We start from the raw sequence: 22,186 nt of genomic DNA on the forward strand, positions 1-22,186 counted from the left end.
CTATGGTTTGTGAAGAGTTTGAATATACTTATTGTTTGTCCCTGTAGACACAAACATCTACCAAAGACATTTTCGGCTGTAAGTAAAGTGTAAGCGTTAGTGAAACATTGCTTGGAAGCAGAAGAGATTTTAGAAATGTTACATTTGTGGGTTTGAATCCTGCATATTTACAATTTGAGCTTCCAAAATTCAAGTCCGTCCACCCACTGTGCAGACAGTGTGACCATCCACTGGGAGTCACTAATGTATCATCAAGAATCCATGCTAGCTTCTTCAGTTCACGTTCTCTGCATCCACGTATCCACAAGGGTATGCGCAGACCTCTGTGGATGAACACATTTAAAAAAAGTGTGACGACTGCTTGCACCAGGAAAACAAAAAGTGCTTTAAACAAATGCTTGTTATGAAGATGGGCTGTGGGAATCACACACCTATCATAGCATGAACAGAAATGCTTATGGCTATTTAGAGTTGAACCGTTGTCACTTAGAATTTTTAGCACAATTCTTTTCTCTGTTTCTTAGTGGTGCTGAGATGAGTGTGACTCTTCACAAGCATTGTGTGGCTGTAGTTCAAACAGTACAGCTTCTAATGATGTCAGCGTTCTTCTTGTTCTGTGTAGCAACACTTTGTTGGGTTATTATTTCTAACTAGTATCCAAAAGATATTGTAAAGGATAAGTTCAAGGAAGAACAGGCTGAACTGTAGGTATCTGAGCTGCAATCTGTGGATTATGAAGACTGTGTGAGTCAGTTTGCACCCATCCAGTGGTTGTTTTTCCCACATTTTAGTTAGTGAAGCTGACAGAGCTTATCAGAGTGCAGGACATTTTGTTCAATACACAAACACACTCTCACAGTGGTGGTAGTTGTGTGTGTTTGACGAAGCTGACCCTATTCTGCACAGTGTGAATGTGAAAAAGAAAATTACAGAGACTCCCTCTGAATTACATTTTCTGTGATAATAAGAATAAATGCTGAAATGTTGTTCTCAAGCTCATGGCATTCTTTCCACAATGGAAATCAAATATTCTTCAGGAGGTTCTTCCCAACTCTGTTGCAGAAATTCCTATAAATGCGTAGCACTTGTAGGTTGCTTTGCTTCCACTCTTCTGTTGAGTTAATCCCAAACCAGCTCCTTGGGGTTTAAGTCTGGAGACTGTTCTGGACACTACATATTTTCAAGCTTACCATCTTGTTCTTAAGGTAGTTCTGGCATAGCTTGGACTTACGTTTTGTGCACCTGTAGGAGTTGGTAGCACCAACTTTTAAGGCTTGCTCAACCTCCATTGCTGCAGAACAGCTTTAAGTTATTAACCCATTTTTTGTCCCCTGACTTTGTACAATTCTGAAATGTACATTATTTTTCAGTTTTGGAGAACCTTACCTTTTTTAACCTCTGGCAGTTCACCACCTACTTTTGTACCATTTCAAGCTATTCATTGGACTTAGTGTGCATATTTCAAATACTCAAGTAGATTTACACTCTAACCTTGAGTTGTGAAAAGAGTTTCCCAGTAGGATGCAAATCAGCAACTCAGTGCAACAGTGATTTATTTTTCTTCTGAATGTCAGGAGCAGAGCTGTGGATAGTTGCTGGTTTATGTCCTAAACCAACTTGAACATTGGAAATGATTAGCAGCAACAATCTGCATTTACACTGTACGGGTCCCTGTCACTTGTAGATCCCGTCATCCTTCTTTTGTCCTCCTCTTAGATGCGTTCAGTGGATCGCGTGTTCAAATTCATCGACCTGCCATCAGAGGAGCCACTGCCAGGAAAATCTGGTGGTAAAGGAGGCTCAGACCTCGTCATCAACAACCCTCACGCCCACGACTGCTGGCCCAACCGCGGTCAGATGGACGTCCAGGGCCTCACTGTCAAATACACAGAGGCTGGACGTGCTGTCCTCAGCGACATCTCCTTCTCTGTGGACGGTGGCCAGAGCGTAAGTCCTGAGGGATGGGGAAAGGGTGTATCTTATTGGATGTAATGAATCTTGGCAGAATGATACATGGCACTTAGGTTTTAAAACATCAAAAGACTAATTAGCTCGGAGCGGTGTTGCAATTACATAGCACAGCACGGTCATAGAAAGGTTACAGAGAAGTAAAATACTAGTGAGATGGAAGGCTGTGTTACAAGTGGTTATATGTTAAGTAAATGCTCATGTGTTTACAGCTGAGGCAGTGTGTTTTTATATTTCTATGTTAACACTGGATCAAATGACTGTGTATGTGTTTGTTAAAGTGGTTGTCTGTAGTAACAAACCCCAGACTAGAAAAGCACCCAGAGAGCGCAATACTCCACCAAGGCTGTTCATTTCCCCATATAGAATTGTTTATTAGTTACTGATGATCAGAAATCACAGCGATATAGAATGTGGCCATTTAATATTGATGCACCCCCAAACAAAATGATCTAACACTGAGCACAGGCGCGTGTTATGCATGTGTACGTTATGGACGGATACCAAATCACATGACCTAAACATGTAGCGGGCAGCAGGAATTAATGGGACTCGGAAACACCCCCACAATTCAATCAATTGTTCCTTGTTTCATTTCCGACGGATAAGTCCTGATAAATCCGCAGCAGTCAATTTCTCGTGGGATCGCAATCATGTGATCGTCAGCAGGAAGCTTGTTGTCATAGTTACAGTGACGCCGTGCTGCTATCTCGCAATTGTACAGCAATTTTTACGAAATCTGTGGATCCAGACTATCAGCAACATCACTGCCATAATCTAATCACTTGGTCCATGTGTCATTTCTGACCTTCCCTGAAAATTTCATCCAAATCCATTGGTTCGTTTTTGATTAATGTTGCTGACAGATGGACAAACCAATGGTGATTGTCATATAACTCCACCGCATTCCTTGGCAGAGTAATAATCATTACCATTTATTAATGACTCAACATACAAAATGTCATTCTTCTTTTAAACTTACAAAGATATAAACATGACAGTTTCACAGCACAGACAAAATAATCAACAAATGACAAAATTCAAGGCCTGTGGGAGTGAGTGAAATAAAAAACAAGATTGAGATACCTCAGTATATATACACTTCCGTTCAAAAGTTGGGTTCATCCAGACAATTTCATGTTTTCCATGAAAACTCACACTTTCATTCATGTGCTAACATACACACGTGGACAAAATTGTTGGTACCCCTCAGTTAAAGAAGGAAAAACCCACAATTCTCACGGAAATCACTTGAAACTCACAAAAGTAACAATAAATAAAAATGTATTGAAAATTAAATAATCAAAAACAGCCATTACTTTTGAATTGTTGATTAACATAATTATTTAAAAAAACAAACTAATGAAACAGGCCTGGACAAAAATGATGGTACCTCTATAAAAGATTGAAAACTATTTGACCAGAGTGACATGATTAACTCAGGTGTGTCATTTAATTGACATCACAGGTGTTTCCAAACTCATAATCAGTCAGTCTGCCTATTTAAAGGGAGACAAGTAGTCACCCTGCTGTTTGGTGAAAAGGTGTGTACCACACTGAACATGGACAACAGAAAGCGAAGGAGAGAATTGTCCCAGGACATCGGAAAAAAAATTATAGACAAACATCTTAAAGGTAAAGGCTATAAGACCATCTCTAAACAGCTTGAAGTTCCTGTGACAACAGTGGCTCATATTATTCAGAAGTTCAAGACCCACGGGACAGTAGCCAACCTCCCTGGACGTGGCCGCAAGAGGAAAATTGATGACAAATTGAAGAGACGGATCGTTGGAATTGTATCCAAAGAGCCCAGAGCAACCTCCAAAGAAATTAAAGGTGAACTCCAAGGCCAAGGTACATCGGTGTCAGATCGCACCATTCGTCGTTGTTTGAGCCAAAGTGGACTTCATGGGAGACGACCAAGGAGGACACCACTGCTGAAAAAAACTCATAAAAAAGCCAGACTGGAATTTGCAAAAATGCATGTTGACAAGCCACAAAGCTTCTGGGAGAATGTCCTTTGGACAGATGAGACCAAACTGGAGCTTTTTGGTAAGACACATCAACTCTATGTTCATAGGCTCAAAAACCAAGCATACGAAGAAAAGAACACTGTCCCTACGGTGAAACATGGAGGAGGCTCAGTAATGTTTTGGGGCTGCTTTGCTGCATCTGGCACAGGGTGTCTTGAAAGTGTGCAAGGTACGATGAAATCTGAAGACTATCAAGGCATTCTGGAGAGAAAAGTGCTGCCTAGTGTCAGAAAGCTTGGTCTCAGTCGCAGGTCATGGGTCTTCCAACAGGACAACGATCCAAAACACACAGCCAAAAACACCCAAGAATGGCTGAGAGAAAAGCGTTGGACTATTCTAAAGTGGCCTTCTATGAGCCCAGATCTGAATCCCATTGAACATATGTGGAAGGAGCTGAAACATGCCATTTGGAGAAGACACCCATCAAACCTGAGACAACTGGAGCTGTTTGCTCATGAGGAGTGGGCCAAAATACCTGTTGACAGCTGCAGAACGCTCATTGACAAATACAGAAATTGTTTAATTGCAGTGATTGCCTCAAAAGGTTGTGCAACAAAATATTAAGTTATGGGTACCATCATTTTTGTCCAGCCCTACTTCATTAGTTTTTTTTTTTTAAATAATTATGTTGATCAACAATTCAAAAGTGATGGCTGATTTTGATTATTTAATTTTCAATAAAATTTTATTTATTGTTACTTTTGTGAGTTTCAAGTGATTTCAGTGAGAATTGTGGGTTTTTCCTTCTTTAACTGAGGGGTACCAACAATTTTGTCCACGTGTGTACTTGCACATGGGTTTTCAACACCATTAGCTAACACCATGTGGCATTAGAACACAAGAGTGATGGTTGCTGGAAAGGGGCTCTGTACCCCTATGTAGATATTCCATTAAAAATCAGCCGTTTCCAGCTAGAATAGTCATTTAACACATTAACAACGTCTTCTGATTAATTTACTGGTATCTTCATTGAAACAACTGCTCTTCTTTCAAAAATAGACATTTCTAATTGACCCCAATCTTTTGAACAGTATTGTACACAATATTCTATGACAGCATAGCTGAAAACAGCAGCAGTAACATTGTGACAAATGCTTCAGCTCTCTTATCCCTCCATGTGCATTTCCAGTGCTTTATCCTATCAAATTAGGGCAGAGGAACTTAGTCACTAGTGGCCAAATAGCTTTCAGTGGAAAGAGAAAATTCATGCAACATCTAACCACCCCCTTCTCTCTGTGCTTCAAGCAGTAATTATAGTCAGTATGAGCTCCTCATAATGAATCCTGGAGGACAGTGGAGCTCTGTAAGTGTCAGCACTTTAGCTTCGTCCCATTAGCCACTCTCCGGCCTCCTGATAAATGGGCTAATTGTTGCTGCCAGCGTGAGGAAGAAACGACGGAGAGCTTTTAGACTCGCTAACACCTCAAGGCAACTACTCATCTCACAGTGTGGATACTCCACTCCACTGTATCGAAATACATTCACTGTAGCTTGCATAGTATGTTTGTATTCTGTACAACATTTAGAGATTTCTGCAGGCGTGCCTGCCTACTTAGATAGAATGATACCAGATGAAGAGTTTCCAGAACATGTTAAAGGAGTTCATCAAGCTTTTTAATTAACAACAAAGGAAGAAATGAGTGACGATATTTAACAAATGAAAGTGTGTGTGTGTAGGTGGGTCTGCTGGGTCGAACAGGTTCAGGGAAGAGCACCCTGTTGTCCGCCCTGCTGCGTCTCGCCTCCACTGATGGAGAAATCTCTATTGACGGTGTTTCCTGGAGCTCTGTCTCCCTGCACACATGGAGGAGGGCCTTCGGAGTGGTGCCGCAGGTACATCCAGGACTGCAGAGCTTCTGTTCCTCAAGGCACTTGTAGATGAGGCTGGTTCAAATTCCAAGACAATGCAGAAAAATGTAGACTAATATTCTAGTTACGTATTGTTGACTAGACTAAATCTGGAAAAAAAAATCACTCCAATTAATACATTTTGAAAATAATAATAAATATGATTAATTTGGTCTCCAAGAAGCTCAACCAGATCAGGGAGTCTTACAAAAATGCTGAATGAACCACAATTACAATGATAAATTCATATGTCTTCAGAAATATAACTCCTTTCTAATCTGCTCTGTCGAGATTAAATTGTTTTCTCATGTATTTGTTGAACAGAGAGTCTTTATCCTGACTGGAACTTTCCGGATGAACCTGGACCCACATGGACGCTACAGTGATGAGGACCTGTGGAGGGTGGCCGAGGAGGTCAGGCTCTGTTCTCTCTGTTTGTAACTACAGATATGACTGATGAACAAACATGTTTCCTGTTTTACCAGTCAGAGGTCACTGATGCTACATTTCTGGTAATAAGACACAGTTTTTAATGCCTGCATTGCCACTAGAACATGACGGAAATAGAATGTTGAGGAAAATGCTTTATTATATAGGCTGCTATTTTTTGCAGATTCAGCTGCCCTGCTATTTTATCAATTTTTCTTTGATATAAAGTTGTCCATAAAAATAAAAGCACAAACTGTTCAAGTTGTAATATACGGAACAGGTATGATAAAAATAAGGGCTGCGTTCAAATACTCATAATGCAATAAAATACAGAATGTCAGAAAAAGCTGTATGTCCCAAATACAGTATGCCAAAAATACCAAGGGGTCCCACTGCAGACTACAACAGTTATATGAGCAAGACAGATAAAAGTAAAGGTGAAATATTATGTTGAAGTAGTGTGTACTAAATGTATACAGCTATATAGCTATACTGCATGCAATAGTACCTCTTTTATAAGGAGAGCTGTAGTATTTGCTGAAAGTGTGTGAGACTCTTTTAGGGTAGCAGATATCTTGCAGGAACCAAAAAAACATTTACATCTACATTCTTCAGAATTCAACCAAGCAGCAAGTGGATGAATAAACCCGTCACATTTAGTAAAGTTCAGTCTGTCGGGATCATACTTGCTCACGCTTCATGCAGTCAGAATTATTGAAATTTACAGATATAGTGAAATTCCAAACCGCACTAATCATGTAGAAAGCCCAAAAATAACATTTTGCCACAAAATATACAGAAATATTGTTTAGGGATCGAGAAGAGGGATGTGAATTAAGAGGAAAATGCGACTTCAAAATTAACAAAATCCGTACACACAGAAAAAGATTCTGCCTTTCATTCTGTGGGGTAAGACTCTGGAACAGTTTGGGTAAGGAAACAGTGTCCAAACATGCAACTGTTTAAAATAAAATATAAAGACAATGTTTTTACAGGGATGAAGTAGGGGTATGACAGTGACTGTGTGTGCACAGGTTGCTGTTATTAATGATTTATTCCTTTAATGATTTGTTTTCAGTATTTATTCATTCAAAAAAAAAAAAAGTATTTATTCATGCGTATTATTAGTTGAATCTTTTCTTTCTGTTGTGTTTTGCTGTTGTTAGGTCCGTTTGTCTTTGTCCTCTTGTATAAATATAGATGGACATATTGGTGTATATTTATTATAAATTATGTTTACTACTATTATTATTGTTGTTATTATTGTTTATAAATGGTAGTATTTCGAAGAAGCAGGAAGAATAGATTTGCAATCATTTGTGTAAGGAGAAGGGGTGGGATTTGATAAGTTTCGACTTCTCACTCCTTTTTGAGCAAGTTATTCATTGTCATTTGTCGTTATTTTCTTTTTTTTATGTGTTAAAATGTTCAAAATAAACTTTCTAAAAATCTGTCCTGTGGACTGGCAGGTTGGTCTGAAGTCAGTGATAGAGCAGTTTCCAGACAAGTTGGACTTCCAGCTGGAGGACAGCGGCAGCGTGTTGAGCAACGGACACAAACAGCTGCTGTGTCTCGCCCGCTCCATCCTCAGCAAGGCCCGCATCCTGCTGCTGGACGAACCCTCCGCCTACCTCGACCCCATGTCAGTATTAACGTCAAAACGCCGTCTGTGGGGTGTGCCTGTCAGATCAGTACTCTGACTTTTGGTGTGGTGCTGTTTCCAAACTGAACTCAAAGTTTGTCGTTGACAGAAGCATGGCATTATTTTACACGGTATTATATTATACTGTTTTCATTGTTACCTAAAACAATATCAATAATAATGCATCTTTATATTATCAAGAAAATATACTGTATTTAAAATATACACTACTGTTTAAAAGTTTGGGGTCATCCAGGCAATTTCATGTTTTCCATGAAAGACTTTCACTTTTATTCATGTACTAACTTAATTGCACCAGGGTTTTCTAATCCTCAGTTAGCCTTTCAACAACATGAATTAACACAATGTAGCATTGTTGTAGATATTCCATTAAAAATCAGCCGTTTCCAGCTAAAATAGCCATTTACCACGTTAACAATGTCAAGACTGTATTCCTGATTAATTTCATGTTATCTTCATTGAAAAATAAGGACATTTCTATGTGTACAGCAGTCTTCCTCTGCTACTTATCCAAACAGTTTAATCCGACTTTTAATAAAGCATTTACATACATTTTTAGATCATGATTAGATGGAAAGTCATGAACGTAATGGTGTTTACATTCATGTTGTCATCCTGCTCCGTGTGTTCTTGTTTTGAGCTGCAGGATAAGTTTTAATAAATAGTTCTCTCAGTAGAGTTGCATCCTACTGCACACGCAAACACGGAGACCACCTGAAACTCATCAACAGTTTGTGTGTTTTCTTTGTGTTTGCTCGGTGCTGTAAGATGCAGCACAAACCAAGCCGATCCAGCCTGTGTGGTGTTCCTGTCACTGCATGTGGTGACAATCTAGAGTGCTTACAGTAATTTTACCCACTGTATGTGCAAGTGTGTGTAGCCGTATGTGCAGAGGAGGGTCATGGTGGTAAATGAAGCCTGTAATGAGCAATCTAGCTTAGTGTTCTACAGTTTTGGCCTCGGGTTAAACTGATGTGTTTAGTGGAGGGAGACGGCCTTTGATGATGGTGTGTGTGTGTGTGTGTGTGTGTGTGTGTGTGTGTGTGTGTGTGTGTATGAGCAGAACACTGCAGGTCCTGAGGAAGACCCTGAAACAGTCGTTTTCTGGCTGCACCGTCATCCTATCAGAACACAGGGTGGAGCCGCTGCTGGAGTGTCAGTCATTCCTGGTGAGTTTTAGTCTACATTAGGATTTCTGCTGATCCTTTCCTCCAACATTGAGTCTCTAAGTCTGAAATGTTTTTTGTCATCAACAATGTGAAGCTCAGGTATTTGAAACTTGATTAGCACACTTTAAGTTGGCCTGTGATGTGAGACGTATGGTACATGATCAGAAATGAAGCTCCATTCCCTCATGTTTTGTGTGTGGATTCGTGTGCTGAAGTTTTTGCATGTTTCTTAATGGGGCTTTGTGTTGGAACAAAGTAACAAACTAAGTGATCTCAGTGTCACTATAGAGGGAAGCGCAGTTACCAGAACATTTACGCTCACTGGCCACTCAGTAGTAAAAGATTAGACTCCTTTTTGCCTTCAGAATTGCCTTCATTCTTCAGGACATACTTTCAACAAGGTGTTGGAAGCGTTCTTTGGAGATTTTGATCAATATTGACATGATGGCATCGCGTAGTTGCTGCAGATTTGTTGGCTATACATCCATGGTGACAATCTACCATATCCCAAAGGTTCTGTTGCTTTGAGATCTGGTGACTGTGGAGGTCATTGGAGTGCAGTGAACTCATTGTCATGAAACCAGTTTGAGACGATTCCAGCTTTGTGACGTGGTGCATTATCGTGCTGAAAGTAGCCATCAGAGGATGGGTACACTGTGGTCATAAAGGGGTGGACATGGTTAGCAACAATACTCATGTAGGCTGTGACATTTAAATGATGCTCCATTGGTACTAAGTAGCCCAAAGTGTGCCAAGAAAATACCCCCTACACCATTACACCACCGCCACCAGCCTAAACTGTTGATACAATGCAGGATGGATCCATGCTTTCATGCTGTTTACACCAAATTCAGAGTCTAAAATGGAGGCTCATCAAACCAGGCAACGTTTTTCCAATCTTCTATTGTCCAATTTTGGTGAGCCTGTGTGAATTGTAGCCTCAGTTACCTGTTCTTAGCTGACAGGAGTGGCACCCGGTGTGGTCTTCCGTTGCTGTACCCCATCTTCTTCAAGGTTGGACGTGTTCTGCATTCCTTGGTTGTAACGAGTGATTATTTGAGTTACTGTTGCCTTTCTATCACCTCCAACCAGTCTGCCCATTGTTCTCTGACCTTTCACATCACCATGACATTTTTGTGAACACAACTGCTGCTCACTGGATATTTTCTGGTTTTTGTACCATTCTCTGTAAACCCTAGAGATGACTGTGCCTGAAAATCCCTGAAGATCAGCAGTTTCTGAAAAACCAGCCTGACACCAACAACCAGGCCATGTTCAAAGTCACTTATATCCCCTTTCTTTCCCATTCCGATGCTCAGTTTGAACTTCAACAAGTTGTCTTGACCATACAGTGCCTTGTGAAAGTATTCGGCCCACTTGAATTTTTCAACCTTTCGCCACATTTCAGGCTTCAAACATAAAGATATAAAATTTTAATTTTTTGTCAAGAATCAACAACAATTGGGACACAATCGTGAAGTGGAATGAAATTTATTGGATATTTTAAACTTTTTTAACAAATAAAAAACTGAAAAGTCGGGTGTGCAATATTATTCGGCCCCTTTACTTTCAGTGCAGCAAACTCACTCCAGAAGTTCAGTGAGGATCTCTGAATGATCCAATGTTGTCCTAAATGACTGACGATGATAAATAGAATCCACCTGTGTGTAATCAAGTCTCCGTATAAATGCACCTGCTCTGTGATAGTCTCAGGGTTTTGTTTAAAGTGCAGAGAGCATCATGAAGACTAAGGAACACACCAGGCAGGTCCCAGATACTGTTGTGGAGAAGTTTAAAGCCGGATTTGGATACAAAAAGATTTCCCAAGCTTTAAACATCTCAAGGAGCACTGTGCAAGCAATCATATTGAAATGGAAGGAGTATCAGACCACTGCAAATCTACCAAGACCCGGCCGTCCCTCTAAACTTTCACCTCGAACAAGGAGAAGACTGATCAGAGATGCAGCCAAGAGGCCCATGATCACTCTGGATGAACTGCAGAGATCTACAGCTGAGGTGGGAGAGTCTGTCCATAGGACAACAATCAGTCGTACACTGCACAAATCTGGCCTTTATGGAAGAGTGGCAAGAAGAAAGCCATTTCTCAAAGATATCCATAAAAAGTCTCGTTTAAAGTTTGCCACAAGCCACCTGGGAGACACACCAAACATGTGGAAGAAGGTGCTCTGGTCAGATGAAACCAAAATTGAACTTTTTGGCCACAATGCAAAACAATATGTTTGGCGTAAAAGCAACACAGCTCATCACCCTGAACACACCATCCCCACTGTCAAACATGGTGGTGGCAGCCTCATGGTTTGGGCCTGCTTTTCTTCAGCAGGGACAGGGAAGATGGTTAAAATTGATGGGAAGATGAATGGAGCCAAATACAGGACCATTCTGAAAGAAAACCTGTTGGAGTCTGCAAAAGACCTGAGACCGGGACGGAGATTTATCTTCCAACAGGACAATGATCCAAAACATAAAGCCAAATCTACAATGGAATGGTTCACAAATAAACGTATCCAGGTGTTAGAATGGCCAAGTCAAAGTCCAGACCTGAATCCAATCGAGAATCTGTGGGCAGAGCTGAAGACTGCTGTTCACAAACGCTCTCCATCCAACCTCACTGAGCTCGAACTGTTTTGCAAGGAAGAATGGGCAAGAATTTCAGTCTCTCGATGTGCAAAACTGATAGAGACATACCCCAAGCGACTTGCAGCTGTAATTGCAGCAAAAGGTGGCGCTACAAAGTATTAATGCAAGGGGGCCGAATAATATTGCACGCCCCACTTTTCAGGTTTTTATTTGTTAAAAAAGTTTAAAATATCCAATAAATTTCGTTCCACTTCATGATTGTGTCCCACTTGTTGTTGATTCTTGACAAAAAATTAAAATTTTATATCTTTATGTTTGAAGCCTGAAATGTGGTGAAAGGTTGAAAAGTTCAAGGGGGCCGAATACTTTCACAAGGCACTGTATCTACATGTTTAAATATATGGAGTTGCTGCCGTGCAGTTGGCTGATTAGCTATTTGGGTTAACAAATAATCAAACAGGTGTACCTGATAAAGTGGCAAGTGAGTGTATGTATTCACTGTATATGACTGATATGGAGAGATGGATATATTAATCATATAGACCAAGAATAAAAGTGACATTCATGTTTAAATGCAAGAACAAAACTTTTTAAACTTGCAATACATTTTGAATAGGGTGCTTGATGTTCTTCCTGGTGGGTCAAAGGCCCAAACAAATACTACTACACTCTGACAGAACACTGTAGAAACACCTAACAATATGTCTGGTTCCACTCTATAGATCCTTTATCTGTGCCAGAGCCTCTGTCAGCTTTGCTAAGAGCTCATTTTAGACATGCTTCTGTTATTGTAAGTGTAATGACAAATTAGGACAGTGTTTCCTGTACCACACACAGGCTGAGTGTGTTTGTTGTTAGCTGTGGTTCCAGAGTGCACCTAATGTAGCAAATACTGAGTGAGTGTTGGGTTCGTCCTGCACAAAACACGATGTTCAGATTCATCAGCTGCATCACAGCACTAACACTCAAACCTGTGGGTCTGTATAATAACAGTGTACTTAATAGGAGTTTAGTTTGGTTTTGAATTATTAACAAGTTGAGAAAAATATTTTCCAGATATTTCAAAGGAAAACAACTCAGTGTTCATGACAAATTTAATGGGATTTGAATCTGCAAATTGTGTAAAACATAATTTAAAAGCATATTCAAATCTCTGAGGCTGCACAGTGGAATAGTGGTTAGCACTTTCACCTTGCAGCTAGAAGATCCCAGGTTCATGTCCCGGGATCTTTCTACATGGAGTTTGCATGTGTGAGTTTTCTCTGGGTACTCCTCCCACAGTCCAAAAACATGCTGAGGTTAATGGTAACTCTAAGTTGTCCGTAGGTGTGCATGTGAATGATTGTTTGTCTCTATGTGTAGTCCTGTGATAGACTGTAACCTGTCTAGGGGTCCCGTGCCTTCACCCAAAGTCAGCTGGGATAGAATCCAGTCCCTGCACAACCCTAATGAGGATTAAGTGGTGTATAGATAATGGCTGGATGAATTAAAATCACCTCCCTGTCTCCTGTACAGATGATTGAGGGCAGCTCGATGAAAAGCTACGACTCCATTCAGAAGCTCATGAATGAGACGAGTCACCTGAAACAGGCCATGAGTCCCGCTGACAGGCTCCGCCTCTTCCCAACGCTGCACCGCCTCAACTCCAGCAAAAGGGCGCCACCGCAGACTGCCAAGATCTCCTCGCTGCCAGAGGAAGCCGAGGACGACGTGCACGACACTCGACTCTAACTGGACCAACTGTACACGATCACACACACACACACATCTGCATGGACAAAAACAGGGGTTGGATTCAGTGCTTTGATACTGAGGATTGGCCAGAATAAGCAGAGACAGCATCTCAATTATTATGTTTTATTCAATGCTAGAAGAACTTAATTTATACTTAATCAGAATCCTAAATGACTAAAATTAAATGTGCAAAGAAAAAAGTTTTTACCCACATTTTCAATTATATTGACCTGAAATGACACTAACTTGATTTCTAGTAAAACTGCACACTTTGACCAATATATTGGTTTACCCTTATATATATACTACTGTTCAAAAGCTTGGGATCACTTAGAAATGTCCATGTTTGTGGAAGAAAAGCATTTTTTCAATGAAGATAACATTAAATTAATCAGAAATACAGCCAAACATTGTTATTGTGGTAAATGACTATTCTAGCTGGAAACGGCTGATTTTTAAAGGAATATCTACTATACACAAGACAATGGACTGTGGTGCACACCTGGCTTTGATATAACAAGGATTTTTGTCCTACAGCAACCAATCAAAGTGAGTTTACATGGAACTGCCTGGGTGACCCCAAACTTTTGAATACATTATATATGTACTATAGACATGGAACTGAACATCTAAAGGCACAAGCCCACATGACACACACCAAACACACACAATACCAAGAAAAGCACTCAGAGTGCCGCACTCCTTCAAGACTGTTCATTCCCTGACCTTGTGCTGAACACAGGTAGCAGATGGCGGGAATTGATGGGACTGTGAAACACCCCCACAATTTATAATAATTGTTCCTTGTATGATTTCTGATAAGTTGGCAGTGGTGAATTTGTATTAGGATTGCAATCATGTGATCGTCAGCAGGCAGCTGAGTTAGCGTTCACTTGTCGTCATAGTTACAGTGATGCCGTGCTGCTATCTCAATGGGAAATCCTAGACAAATCTGTGCATCCAGACTATAAGCCACATCGCTGCCGAAATCTAATCAGTTGGTCCTCCTGTCATTTCTGACCTTCCGTGAAAATTTCCTTAATATCCGTTGATCCGTAAAGTAGTGTGTGTTTTATGGCTTGGCTACCTTTTGGTTGGCAGGTTGCTTCTGTATCACTGTATATGGAGTCTAGTTTTCAAGAACCAAATTAGTGTCAACTGAATTCCAAATTTCAAAACAAAAGTCCACAAATCAGTTGGTGATGTTGCTTTCTTGATGTCCGTGTTTATGCACGTTTTATGGTTCCTCAACACAGAAATTATTTCATGTCATCAGAGAAATTTGAAGCATCCGATGGGATTCCCCTGATGATTAAATGAGAGAAGATTTCTACTTGTTCACTCAGATGTGTCACTGAAAAACAGTGTGTTATTTTGTCGAGCATAGTAAAAATTTGTTTTTTTATCTAAAGGTCACAAATAACAGGGAAATGCACAGATTTCTGTCAAATAAGGGAACAGATTTGTTGCCTTTACTGTACACAGTCAAGTCTACTTATTGTCGTACATAATCTCCCTCCAGAGGCCATTCTGAGCCGGGATAACACCATAATTTGAATTCTCTTTGATGGGTGTATTGTATTGAAATCTCTTGTGAATATTTGCCTCAGTGTCTTTGGTTAGTCAGTCTGACCCCACACTGCTGTCAACACACACACATCATCAGGAACAGTGACGCTGTCGGCTGATGCTAATAACGAGCGATGACTCAAACACCCTTATTTTTCTATGTGTATGCACTTTAGAGACACCCTGAGGTACTCATCAGCCTTCAACACTCAAGTTATTAAATGCTGCACAACAATTTTCCACCAAATCCTCCATGAAATATGTAAATGACAAATTATAGTTTCAGCTTTCATTTTCTAGCCTCTGTTTTTCAATGAATTCTAGACAATAGCCAGTAATTCATCCAAAAAAAGAGTTTTCTATGTGAAATAAAGTCTATTTTTTCAGAGTGACTGCTGTACAAACGCAAAACAAGCATTTAGCATTTCTGTGTTTATCATTTAATACATTCTATCTGTTCTTGCTTCTGAAACTGGGAACCATAACATTATTATTATTTTCTTCGGCTGAGGGAAGAGCCTGTCGCTCCTTTCAAACTGAATAATAGTTTTGTAATGCAGAGAATGAGGTACCATGGAGAAATGCCTTGATATGTTAACTGTGACAACAGATTTTTTACAGTGTAAATTAAGAACAGAACTGTTTCTTATTCATAGGAAAGGGACTTGGATGTCCACAAAAAAGTGTATAAATGTATTTGTTCAATCAGCTATATTTGAAGTAAAACTTAAGATTTTGACTATTCTGTGTGGTTTTGTCATTTTTGTCTCAAGGAAAATGTCTTTTAGCTATTGATTTGTGGCTTGATCTGGCATGCTGATTCTAATAAACCTTTTCTTTACCAAACTCTATGAGGCCAACAGAGTGCAGTTGTCTGAACATTACATCAATATGTGACTCCTAAACTGTGAGCATCAATCTGCTGCTCTAACAGTCCTCTGCTTTCAGGCTTTCCTTCACATTTTGGAGCCTTTCTGAAAAGATCTGCTTCTATTCAGCCACAAGAGCATCAGTGATGGTGGCTCCAGTGCATCCCAAAGACGACTGATCGGTTCAAGATCAGGGTTCTGTGGTGGCCAGTCAAGCATTTACACACATTATAAAAAAAATTTAAAATTCTGTATGGAGCTTCCCACAAATTTGGAATATTGGCATCGACTAAAACAGAGATGACAAACTTATTTTAGTTCAGGGGCCACAAACAGCCCAATTTGACCAGTAAAATCAGAGCAACTTATAACTTCAAATTTTTTCCCTTTAAGTGCAAAAATTCACATTTAATGAACTATCTTCTCCAAAACATTCTCAACAAACCTGAATGTTCTGAAGAAAAATAAGTGCAATTTTAACAACATTATGCTGCAGTTTCTCATTTACACATCACACATTACTGAGCACAGTGTGTCTACAAAGGCACACAACATTTAGTCACAGGTGTCTGGAACTGAACGATACGATATTTTACTTTATGATCAAAACTACTCATCAAATTATTTTTAAATAAATGTACAATTTTGCAGTTGTCTTCTCTGTAATTTTTGCATTTCACAAAGTCGTCCTATGGGCCGAATAGGATCCTCTGGTGGGCCGGTTTTGGCCTGCAGGCCGCATGTTTCGCACCCCTGGTCCAAGATGTTCTAAGATTTATCTCAGCACACGTTAAGCAGCCCACTGCAGGAAAACTAGACCAATGTCTACAAGAGTGCATCAGTTCGGACATGCTGTAGAGAATGTCAACAAGAGCTAAGAAAGCTATTTTTGCACTCATGAACGACTTTTAATCCATATAAATACTGCAATGGCAATTACCCCATTCACTCGGACAAGTTCCACATTTAAGCCAGAGTGGTACCAGAACACTGCTGCCACCACCTGTAGTTTGTGTTGCTTAGACCTTTCAGCTTTTATTCAGAATGTTTTTTGCATTTTCACCTGCTGAGATTCAATCATATTGTGAGCCTTGTTGCCTAAAAATGTGGTTTGGCTGACTGGACAGCTAAAACCTGAGCATCAGACTGATAATACACTTGAATGCAAAATCTGTGGGTGGGGTATCATCAACTATAAACCCCCTGAAGGCCATAGTTTCCGTGTTTGGGTAAACATAAAAAAAAACAAGAGTAAAAAGCAACAGAAAAGGCCGATGGGGGTTTTTAACAGTGCCATTTTAATGTTTGTGCTTGAAAGACAATTCATTAAACCTCAAACAGCTATCGTACAGATCAAAATCAAAGGTTGACTAAAATCTCTCCTGTACATATGTATAGATATATTTATATATATATAAACAATGTCCGCTGCAAAAAAAAAAATAGTGTCCTTAAGAATTAAAACATACAGTAATAATGGAAAGCATGAAAGAAAAGTGTGAATTACACTGTAGGGCTCAGCTGGGGTTCAATTGAACATGAGTCGGGGGAAATGATGGGCATTTAAAGTATTTATTATGGCTTACAGTGGACAGAGGACATCTGTGTTTATACAGTTCTATTACTTATTGCCACGTCTCCTTCGCTTTGAAACAAGTGAAGGGTTCAGAACAAAACTCGTCTTACAAACACTATGTACAAGATTCTTTTTTTTTCAGCAGTTTTGCTTTAAGGTTTAATCACTGTACAAGCGTCATACCACATACACCAATCTATAGAGCATTTAAACGTACTAATTCTTATTTACAAATATATTTGGTAAAACCCTGATTAATTTCAACAGTATTTAAACCAACCTTGCAACTATTTGAAGATAAAACACTTGAATATCTCAAAATACTTAATAGCAAAAACAACAAATGAACAAAAATAAAAACCTGCTTGTTTCTTTCTTTGATCCAAAAACACTCTTCGGTGGACTTTTACCAGTAGGAGTAGCACAGTACTTCACTTTAAGTACACAAAAACACTGTGCCAGGACTATTTGAGGCAGCTTCCACCAGTTAAATACTTTATATGTCAACTCTTATTTCAGTAAATTCTTACATTGCATCTTGTCCAATGAATACTATCCCATAATATGCAGGTCGATACACTGGAATTAAGGCAACAGTAGAATAACCTGCTGCATTACCTTCTGTTGCTTTTCCCCACATAACCCTCTTTTTACGCCCGAGCAATCACATAATTCAAATACTGTAATAGAATAAAACTATGGTCCCCAAGTACACAACTGCAGTACAGTGTAACGAGTACGGATAACAAGTACAAATACTAAGAGTCAAAGGTCGTCTGGTACCTAGTCTTTACATCATGGAGGGAGGTTCACAGCGGAATCATGGGAAGGAGGAAAAGGGCAAAACATGTCTACTAGTTGTTGTTGTTGTTTTCATGCAGGTCTCTGTGGAGGATCCAGATGTCCTCGAGTGATTGGTTGTTGTCGATGTTGCGGTAGTTGTTGTTGCTGCTGCTGGATGGAGCCTGCTTTGTTCTGCTGCTGCTGCTGCTGCTGCTGCTGTTGGTGTTTCTGCTGCGGTTGGGGGGCGTCTGGATGGGGCTGGGGCTGCTGCTGTTCTTGTTGCTGCTGGTGGCGGCGGGGGAAGCTCGTGTCTGCTGCCCTCTACTGCTGGGGACCGGGAGCTGGGATTTGGCGCGAGGGCCGGAACGTCGATCGCTGCTCTGAACGGCCGCTTGGTTGGAGCTGCGGCTGGACTGACTGACGGCGGTCTGCGGGAAGAGAGACACGGTCGCTAAAATGCGTCCTGTTGAACTGAAAAAGAAAACTCACTCCAACAACATGAGAAGGAAGTAACAGCAGAGGACATTTGAAATCGTCATTGATGTGGAAGTTCAGCGAGGTCAAGAGAACGAGGAAGCAGATTCAGAGAGACACACTGGAGACTCAGATGACTTAGGTTGAGAGTAAGGTTTACTGATGTCAGGAGAAGTGACACCAACAGAGCAGCAGTTCATGTGAGCAACGCAAAGATCAGGATCCTCTCTGATCTCTGGGTATACACAGGGTGTCCCCAAAACATTTGACATCATTTCGCAGGACAATAATTTTGGCAGTTCTCGTTGAAATAACCTCAAATTTTCACAGAATCAATAGAAAAAGATCAAGATTTTATATTTAATGTTTTATTTTTGTTCTGTTTTCAGGTGCAGCCGTGCCGTTCACTCCCAAAGAGAAGTCATTTTGCGTCTTGGAATCCGCTCACACACAGTCACCCAAGACTGTACAGTGTGTCTTTAACGCAAAAGTTGGAAAAACTTCACCAACTGGCAAAGAAATTTGGATGTGGTACCAACAATTTAAAGAGGAAGGCTGTTTATGCAGTTAGCATTGTAACCCTAAAACAAAGTCCACAGGCTTCATTCTCTGAGGACCATAAATGTCTGTACATCGTTTCATGACACCGACTGCAACAGTTGTTTCAGTCTGGAAGAGGTCGCTATCCCTCGAGGCGTGTTGCTAGTGTAACTAAAAACAAATTAGCTCTGGTACCAAATGCTTGAACTATAAACTTTGGTGGTGCTGAGATAATACGCCTCGTATCTTGAAATATTTTCCTGCAGGCTTTTCACTAAATCTACCAAAACAATGATGCCACAGGTTAGTGTGCCACAAGTGCAACCTTACAGTTAAAGCTGCAGTAATCATTTATTGGAAATATTCTACCAACTGAACAATCAATTATGTGAGAAGTAACAGGAAACAGACAGCAGTTTTCCACATACTCTCACATAGATTTCAAATGTGAGTGACCAGTTCATGGTTTAGTATTCATCACTTAAACTCAGCCTTTTCTTTCTGTGTAGGTCACTGTTCTTATAGCTTCTTATGTCACACTGTGTGTTTGCCATCACTACGCTGGATTCTATTCTTGTTTACAGTCTTATCCATTATATCACTTTTGCTGCTCGGACCACAAACGTCTTTCCACACAGATTAACTGTAGTTTATTTAACGCTGAGCTACCGGTTGCTTCTATTTACACTCTTTTTGTCCCCTTTTCTCACCATCTGTGGTCGCTGCTGGACTGTGCTTTCCTGCTCGGCCTTTTGAGGAGGCAGCGCTTCACTTAGAGAGCTGGAGAACAGAATCAAGTCATCTTTGGCCTGAGAAATCTGTGGGAAATAGACCAGAGTAGAAGTTAGGCAGCAGAGAAAACCTGGACAGAAGATCAGTGACAAGCTTAATTCTTATGTCCATCATTAAGGACAAATCAGCAAAACCTCCGAAAAAAACACTCAGTGTTTGTCTTCTCATAACAAAACATAACATTTATTGAATACTTTCATATTAGTCATCAGAGGTCATTGGAGGCTTTGAAAGACTTACCTGACCTTTATTTCCTCTCATTTTCTCAAATACCTGAAGCAGGTTTTCATACTGGCATGTCTTCTTCTACATCATATCAGAAGCTCATTAGAGATAAATGCTAGTAATTCTCATGCCAGTGCAAAGCAGCAGACACACTCAGGGCCTCTATATTTAGGAAGATGACAGTGAGCGATGAATTAAAGAGCCGGGAGTGAGTCAAAACATGCGACCTAAAAGCCGACTGTTTGGAAATGTCAGCGTAATTAAGACCTGAGTGTCTTCTGCTGACGTGTTTTTATGTATTTTGGTGACTGGCAGAGACACAGAGGTAAACAGAGGTCCTTCGTCACTGGTTTCCTTCACTAAAGCGTGTCACTGAATCTGCATGAATGTGCAATATTACTTAATCATGACAGAAGAACTGGTCGTAGCAAACAGCAGCATTACATTATACAGACTAGTGTGTCTCAATGTAAAGCTGGAGAATAATATCAAATCTGCATCCTGATAAATTGTTGGACTGTATGTTTGTAATCCATTTAACTGCTTTCATACATCACACTAAAAAACAATGGAATTGTTGGTTTCCATGGTCAAAGTTCAATTTTTAGTGCTGCAGCACAGTTCTAGGGTAAAGTTTACAGTCAGGTTTAGGTTTGTCTGGAGCATTCTGTTGTGATGGTTTAACAGTGATTTCACCAATTTTCAATGTATTTTCTTTTATCATTGTTAGGTGATTGTGTGCTGTCTTGTTTCTTGAGTCGATTTCTTTTGGGTCTTTGTACAGGGAGATGTCCTGTGTAGGTCCAGCTCTGGCTGGTTTGAGAGCCTCTCCAGAACCTCAGCTGCCAGTCATCTCAGCTGATGAATCTGGAGCTGAAGACCTGCACTCCAGCTTTCATTCTCCCCGCCTCCCAACCTGTCTGATTGGACCACCAACCAGTTCCCTCCACCGTCATCCAACCGGCCGCAGCCATTACTACACCTGGAGAGGATAAATTCTTCAACCAACCTCTCAGTCGGGGCGGCTGGCATTCAGTGTGACTGGTTCACCCCGGTGCTTCTTGTGTCCATTTCTTGTGTTCTGTAACCTTTGAAGGGTGTCTCAGAAGTCAAGCTTCTCTTAGCAGCCCACTAACTAAATGAGAAGCTACTTGTGTGTGTTTCACAGGCACTGAGCGGTGGTGATTCATGTCTTGTGTTTCATTGAAATTGTGTGTCTTGAGGCACCAGTTTTATTTAAGGTAGTTAATTAAGTGAACTTGACACATTTGTATTAGTTTCTGTTGTTTGTGGTGGGTTTTGTTACTGTGCTTCAGTTTGGATTAGGAGTTTAGTTGTTTTGTTTTTGTTTAGCTAGTTTAAAAACTCTGTTAGCCTTTGTTGGTTTTATTTTGTTCTTTGATTTAGCAGCATCCACCAGTCTTGTTTTTCTTTGTTTGATCACTTTAATGTTAAATTTGTCACTGAGCAATAAATTGCTTTCCCTAAGCCAATAAGAACTGGTTGTTTTTGTTACATAACAATTATAAAATAGCAGGTATTTATCTGAAGTATATCTTATTTACAAATCTAGAATCTGTGATTCACCACAGTGTGTTATACGCTCAAAATGGATGGTCTGCCTTGTCCTTTTTATAAAGTTATTTTTGGTTCACTTTGATCATATCCAACAGATCTATATCCTTCTAAAAAGTATGGGAACCTTCATCACTTTCAGAACGTAGTTTCAGTTATATGTTCCCACAGCCAGTACTTAATTGGAGGAAAAACAGCATTCATGTACTTTGCTTGGAATCAGTTGCAAAATTGGCAGAATCATGTGATCGTTGAGATTGACAATTTGTTCCAAATATTTTTTGGGATTTTATGATGCAGTAACACACAGTTTAACCAGATTTAACTTTGGGGTCACTTAG

At 40.1% G+C, this 22,186-nt stretch overlaps 2 protein-coding genes and 1 long non-coding RNA gene across 3 annotated transcripts in view; 1 reads left to right on the top strand and 2 right to left on the bottom strand.

The window, feature by feature from the left end:
* Window positions 1-15,753, top strand: part of cftr (CF transmembrane conductance regulator) — a 62,308-nt gene extending 46,555 nt beyond the window's left edge. The window contains exons 22-27 of the mRNA XM_022208476.2: window positions 1,717-1,947; window positions 5,679-5,834; window positions 6,174-6,263; window positions 7,748-7,920; window positions 9,005-9,110; window positions 13,224-15,753. Coding sequence (XP_022064168.2) covers window positions 1,717-1,947; window positions 5,679-5,834; window positions 6,174-6,263; window positions 7,748-7,920; window positions 9,005-9,110; window positions 13,224-13,439 — 972 coding nt within the window. The 3' untranslated portion in view covers window positions 13,440-15,753. The remainder of the gene's footprint in view (window positions 1-1,716; window positions 1,948-5,678; window positions 5,835-6,173; window positions 6,264-7,747; window positions 7,921-9,004; window positions 9,111-13,223) is intronic.
* Window positions 1,537-13,402, bottom strand: LOC127535201 (uncharacterized). Its single transcript, XR_007943869.1, has 2 exons — window positions 13,290-13,402; window positions 1,537-1,954 (listed from the first exon to the last, which is right to left on the bottom strand). It is a non-coding gene; the product is annotated as an uncharacterized LOC127535201 (long non-coding RNA).
* A 1,402-nt stretch (window positions 15,754-17,155) lies between the features above and the next one.
* The window catches only part of cttnbp2 (cortactin binding protein 2), a 104,919-nt gene continuing 99,888 nt past the window's right edge, over window positions 17,156-22,186 (bottom strand). The window contains exons 22-23 of the mRNA XM_022208474.2: window positions 19,964-20,071; window positions 17,156-18,667 (exon numbers count right to left, since the gene is read on the bottom strand). Of these exons, the coding sequence (XP_022064166.2) occupies window positions 18,311-18,667; window positions 19,964-20,071 (465 nt within the window). The 3' untranslated portion in view covers window positions 17,156-18,310. The remainder of the gene's footprint in view (window positions 18,668-19,963; window positions 20,072-22,186) is intronic.

The sequence above is a fragment of the Acanthochromis polyacanthus genome, chromosome 8 (assembly GCF_021347895.1).
Source record: "Acanthochromis polyacanthus isolate Apoly-LR-REF ecotype Palm Island chromosome 8, KAUST_Apoly_ChrSc, whole genome shotgun sequence".
NCBI classification, from domain to species: Eukaryota; Metazoa; Chordata; class Actinopteri; family Pomacentridae; genus Acanthochromis; species Acanthochromis polyacanthus.